Source organism: Nyctereutes procyonoides, unplaced genomic scaffold (assembly GCF_905146905.1).
Source record: "Nyctereutes procyonoides isolate TBG_1078 unplaced genomic scaffold, NYPRO_anot_genome, whole genome shotgun sequence".
In the NCBI taxonomy this organism is placed as follows: Eukaryota; Metazoa; Chordata; class Mammalia; order Carnivora; family Canidae; genus Nyctereutes; species Nyctereutes procyonoides.
In genome coordinates, this window is record NW_026575049.1 from 11,892,382 (window position 1) to 11,898,381 (window position 6,000).

The 6,000-nt window shown below is 46.2% G+C and overlaps 1 protein-coding gene across 1 annotated transcript in view; it reads left to right on the top strand.

The window, feature by feature from the left end:
- Positions 1–4,083, top strand: part of MYRFL (myelin regulatory factor like) — a 101,948-nt gene extending 97,865 nt beyond the window's left edge. The window contains exons 24-26 of the mRNA XM_055328441.1: positions 3,178–3,298; positions 3,607–3,681; positions 3,817–4,083. Of these exons, the coding sequence (XP_055184416.1) occupies positions 3,178–3,298; positions 3,607–3,681; positions 3,817–3,903 (283 nt within the window). The 3' untranslated portion in view covers positions 3,904–4,083. The remainder of the gene's footprint in view (positions 1–3,177; positions 3,299–3,606; positions 3,682–3,816) is intronic.
- Positions 4,084–6,000: the final 1,917 nt, after the last annotated feature.

The following is a 6,000-nucleotide window of genomic DNA, read 5'->3' on the forward strand; positions in this document are numbered from 1 at the left end:
ACCTTACCTCACAGTTTGGTCACTAAGAGGGTGGGAAGTTAGCAGTCCCCATAGGCTGATGCTGGCTGGGGTGGGAGGAGGGCCAGCTTGAGGGAAGAGTCTTCAAAAGGATGGTCCGAGTCCTCCAGCCTCCCTCCGTGGAATGGAAAGGCTTCTTCTAGGCTTCACATTCACCTGTGAGATGGGGGTGATCTTGGGTTTGACGCTCACCAGCTCCAGGATACCCCTGAATGTGTCCCTTTGAATTGGGGTGGGAGCAAGAGGAATAGCATACCCCCTAGGGCGGGGGGAAACCTGCCCATTTTCCTGAGCTCCTGGTAGCAGTGCTAATGCAGACACCACCCCCTCTCCCCAGGGGAGTTCACAGAGTCAGAGTTTGGAGTTGGGGAGACCAAGGTTCAAATTTTGTCTCTGCCACTTACTAATCTTATAACCTTTTGGAGAAACCACTTCTCCTCTCTGAGCTCTTTTTAATCTATAAAATGAGTTTGAACTAATACCATAAGAAGTAGAGCTGCTGTGGGAAATCACTTGCTAATAGTGAAACCCGTAACTACCATTTGCTGCACACAGAGCATATGCCAGACACTCTCCACTTTAATAGCAGATCGTATAATCCTCACAATAACCCCCCGAGTTTGATTTTTCTTTTCTAGTTTATATTTTTCAGATGGGAACACTTAGTAGGTTTGGAGAGATCCAATACACTTGTCCCAAAACTCACAGCTAGCAAGCCGTAGAGCTGGGTTTCAAGCTCGGCCCATCCTTTATACTGTCACTCTCCGGTCTTCCTGATGAAATGAGAGATGTAAGAACATTGCCCCTTCCCGACACATAGTAGGTGCTTCATAAATGGCAGCTTTTATTACGACTACCTTTCCCTCAAGATCGCAAAGCTCTAATTTAATCTATTCTTACCAAATATTTAAAATGATTACAGTACTTTAAGACTTGGACCCATAAAATATTTTTTTAAAAGGTGCAGGGGGGGGATCCCTGGGTGGCTCAGCAGTTTGGCGCCTGCTTTTGGCCCAGGGCGCGATCCTGGAGTCCAGGGATCGAGTCCCACATTGGGTTCCTGGCATGGAGCCTGCTTCTCCCTCTGCCTGGGTCTCTGCCTCTCTCTCTCTCTCTCTCTCTATCTCTCTCTTTCTGTCTATCATGAATAAATAAATAAAATATTAAAAAAAAAGACTTGGACCCACTTCACTCAAATTATGCAGTGAGCTACTCACTGGGGTGATAGATGGGTTTTATTTTGTGTCTCTTGATTGTAGTCTCTCTTTTTCTCCCCCTGCACTTTTCCTCTCTTCTCCCAGTTTGCTTCTTGCTCTCTCTCCTTTTCCTCTGTCCTCTGCTCGCCCCTCTGCTTCCCCGCTCTGGCATTCCTCCCCCATCTGTTTCTGCTGCTCTGTCCCTTCCTCTGTTTCACTCAGGCTTCATACTCCTCCTCTCATCGACTTTGCTTCTACGATGAGTTAATGACACTCAACCCAACTGCTTGCCTCGGAAAGGTTTGTTTCAAGCAGCAAGTATTTCATGACTCGAAACTCATCATGCTTCATGCAGAGCAAGAGCCAAATGGACTATCTTCTAGCATCCCTGAGTAGCCTGGAGTGGCGTTTCCTCATTCATTCCTAGCTTTGGTGAGGGAAATAAGCTGAAATGGGGTATCCCCTGAAATGGCAAAAGACCATTAGGAGCCACTACATCAGGCTTTTTAGCTTAAGAACCATTTTTCTAATATGGGTGATTTAAAAATAACACACATACTCAACTGAGATTGTAAGTTGTCCCACTTGTGCAAAAGGATCATTTCCAAAGACAGATGGATCTCATCCTCTTGATGATAATTAATGGGCTGCCCTCCAGAGGAGAATCATTCTTTCGGGCAGGCCTTCCACTCTGAGAGCCGTGATGGTAGGTAAATTCGAACGGGGCTCACCCCCAGATCCCTTCCCGTTTGTTTACCTTGCTGCTTCCAACAGGATGTACTCAGATCAGGGGTTTGTAGAATCTGAAATCCTGGAAACTTCAGGTAGATGCAAGTTCAGTTGCCCATGAAAAGAAGAGGGATATCTCCAAAAATGATTTTATATATTTATTTATAAAATAGATATGATCTATTTATTTAGAGAGAGAGCACAAGCAGGAGGAGGGGCAGAGGGAGAGGGAGAGAGAGAATCTCAAGCGGACTGCTTGCTAAGCAAGGAGCCCGATGATGCGGAGCTTGATCTCACAACCCTGAGATCATGACCTGAGCTCAAACCAAGTGTTGGACACTCAACTGATTGAGTCACCCAGGTGCCCCCAAAATGATTTTTTTTAAATTTTTATTTATTTATGATAGTCACACAGAGAGAGAGAGAGAAGAGAGAGAGAGAGAGGCAGAGACACAGGCAGAGGGAGAAGCAGGCTCCATGCACCAGGAGCCCGACGTGGGATTCGATCCCGGGTCTCCAGGATCGCGCCCTGGGCCAAAGGCAGGCGCCAAACTGCTGCGCCACCCAGGGATCCCCCCCAAAATGATTTTAAGATCTACGGTGATAGGAACTTCCGTTGCCGGGATGATTTCAGTCATGAGATTGTCTTAGAGACCGTCATATGCTACCTCAGGTTGTTTTGATCAGTTCAGGCTCTGTAACAAAAACACCATAGACTGAGCGCCTCCACAGACGTTTACTTTCCAACGTTCTGGATGTTGGGAAGTCCCACATGGGGGTACTGGCAGATTTGGTGTCTGGTGAGGGCCTGCTTCCTGTGTCACAGAAGGCCATCTTCTCACTGTGTCTACCTGGCACAGGAACAAGAGAGCACTGAGGTCCTTGGTAGAAGAGTCGTTATCCCACTCAAGAGAGCTCCGCGTCAAGCACTGCCCATAGGCCCTAGCTCCCAACACATCACATCGGAGGTTGGGATTTTAGCATATGACTTCGGAGGAGGGGATCACGAACACTGAGTCTGTAACAGTAACCTCCTGAGACTGAGTTCCTTGCTGGAACAAGGAGGTGGGAACGGGGATGCTGGCATCCATGAGCCTTGTGGCATAAGACGCCTACGTGAAACTGAATGGGTTTCCAAGTTACCGTCCCATTCGTACCTCTTTTTAGCAAAGTGTAGCCCAGTGGTGCTGGTAACTGCTTTCCCTTTGCCCTTTCTGCCCTTTGTCTCTTGAAGCACAACAGAGCCACTGATAGTCTTCCAGTGCAAGTTCACCCTTGGAAATCTATGTTTCCATGGTCAGAGGGGAGCCAGAGGGACACAGAGCCGCCAAGAGGTCTCCCAGGAGATGACACAGGTAATGTTTTCCAACCCCTGGTCCCGAAGAAGTGTGTCTAGAGTTGTGGCTCAGCCTCTGTTGCCTACAGAGGGATGCCATGAGGCACGTGCTCTCCCCTTGCTGGCTGATCCTCGTCACGGGGCTTGGCTTGCTGTCTCCCGCGTGTCCTTCTGAGGCCGCAGACTGTTTTAGCAACTCTGCTCAGAAGCTGTTGCCCCAGATACCTTTCCTGGGGGAGTCAAGGAGATGCTTTCTCAGGCTATGTTCTTTCCAATGGAGTGTAAAATGTGGTTATGAAATGGATCTCTCTGTCATTCATTATTTAGGGCTATCAGCACATTTGGAGCCTCCCCGTAGCCCCATTCTTTGATAGCATGTACCATTTCCGTGTAGCTGCACCGGTAAGCTTGCTTTTTTTTTTTTTTTTTTTTTTGCCTTTTTCTTTCCAGGGAGAAAGAAATAGACGTTCAATCAATCGATCAATTACTTTGGCTAATTCTTATATTAATCATTCTTTTTTTCTTCTGTTCTCACAGGATTTAGCTGACTGTTCCACGGATCCTTATTTTGCTGGGATATTCTTTACAGATTACTTCTTTTACTTCTACCGGCACTGTGTCTAATTTATTCAAGTTTGGTTGAGGACTTCACCAAAGGAAAATACTCAGAAATACAGGCAACAGAGGCATCACCTCTTGCAATTTCTTTCTTCTCTTTGTAAAATATTCACGTTTCTTGCCATAGGACTTTTTCAGGCTTCGGCTCCCAGCAGTTTTGAGCCATTAATGAGGAGAATAAAGTGTTTGCTGCAGCTTGAGATAATGTGGTCTTTGATTTTACCGTGATTAGGAGAAAAACATTTCTTGTTGTCAACAGCACTGTTGGGCTTAAAAATACTGCTTCTGGTATTAAGGAATCTATGAGGTCAAAGAGGCAGGTCAAACTTTATCTGTCTTATGTGTTTCTCACTGTAGCTTTTGAGAAAAAATAAAAAGGTCCACCTCAGCCATGTCAGCTTGGATCCACTCAACACAGACTCTCGAGCGTGTGATACGGGCTGCGTTAAGGGGGACGGATGAGCGGTGTCTGATAGCTGAGCTCACATTGACACAAACTATTGCTATGTGTTCGTGGAAGACAAGGAGTGGATGGGAGGGAGGGAGAGAAAACAATATACACTGGAGTACAGAGCATAGCTTGCTAATGAATTGGATTTAGGAGAAATAGTTGCAAGTATATCCTGTAAGGCTTGATGGGCACTAAGTTTTCTTAGTGAAGCACTAACTTGTGACAAGTCTTTTAAGATAACCAAATACTCTAGGCCCGGATAGTTGCATTTAATCTTGCAGTTGTCATCGTTTTTGTTTTTTGTTTTGTTTTTCCTGTATATATGCAGGGCTTCTCTCATAGAGCATTAGTACCCATCTCCGTGGCTTACAGCTGAATTAGCTTTTGGATACTTCTGTCTGGCGTGTGAGTACATTTGTATGCCTTCCCCAACTTAGAGCAGCCAGATATCCTCCAGCTGGAGGCTATCAACCATGCCTTTTCTCTTCTGTATTCTGATGTTTTGACATTTTGGGGTCATGCGGACCCTAGTGGGACTCTACCTCCTAGGGTCAGCCAATTCCTAGAGATAGCAAACGACTTGCCCATGAGGGCTTTTCACATACAAACCAACCAATTCAGAGTCCACACTGCAACCCGCCTCCTTTATCAGGCTCTCACACCCTGCCCACCCTACCCACATCAGGGCCAGGTACCAGACAACTGGGCACAGCTCCTATATCCCAGAGCCTGCTGGAATTATTCAAATGAGCCAATCCCAAGCCTGTTCACCCTGCCTCACCTGTTTCTTCTGATAGAAACCACATTAAAGGGTGCCTGAGTGGCTCAGTTGGCTCAGTGTCTGCCTTTGGCTCAGGTCATGATCCCAGGGTCCTGGGATGGAGCCCTGCATTCAGCTTCCTGCTTGGTGGGGCGTCAGCTTCTCCCTCTGACTGCCACTTCCCCTGCTTGGGCTCTTTCTCTCTGTCAAGTGAATAAAATTCTTAAAAGAAAAAAAAAGTGAAGGCTCTTGCCCGAGCTCGTTCCTCTTCATCTGCTTCCCAACTGACCCTGGTGCCCCCCAACATGCGGCATATCCCCTTCTCTTGGGAACTGTAACAAACTATCTTTACAGTGGTAATCCTTGGCCATTCATATACCTCAAATTTTCTATTAATACACTGTATTTAGGACCTGGAGATTTGAGCCATTCCACTCTAGCTCCAGGTGACAAGGCTGAGGATCCAAACAGCCTGTGTCTTGAGTTCAAATCCTCACTTTATCTGTGTAACCTCAGGCAGGATACTTCTCAAAGTTTTAATTTCCTCTTTTTTTTTTTAAGATTTTATTTATTTATTCATGAGAGACACAGAGAGAGGCAGAGACACAGGCAGAGGGAGAAGCAGGCTCCATGCAGGGAGCCTGATGTGGGACTCGATCCTGGGACCCCGGAGTCACGACCTGAGCCAAAGGCAGATGCTCAACCGCTGAGCCATCCAGGGATCCCTTTAGTTTCCTCTTTTAAGGGAGAGGATAGTGAGTGTCTAGACACATAGAATTAAATGAGATAAAATATGTAAAGCACAGATAGGCTGTAAATAAGTATAAGCTATTATTGTTATATGCAAGTAACAGAATCAATATAAAGCTTACAATGGGATTATAAAGGGATT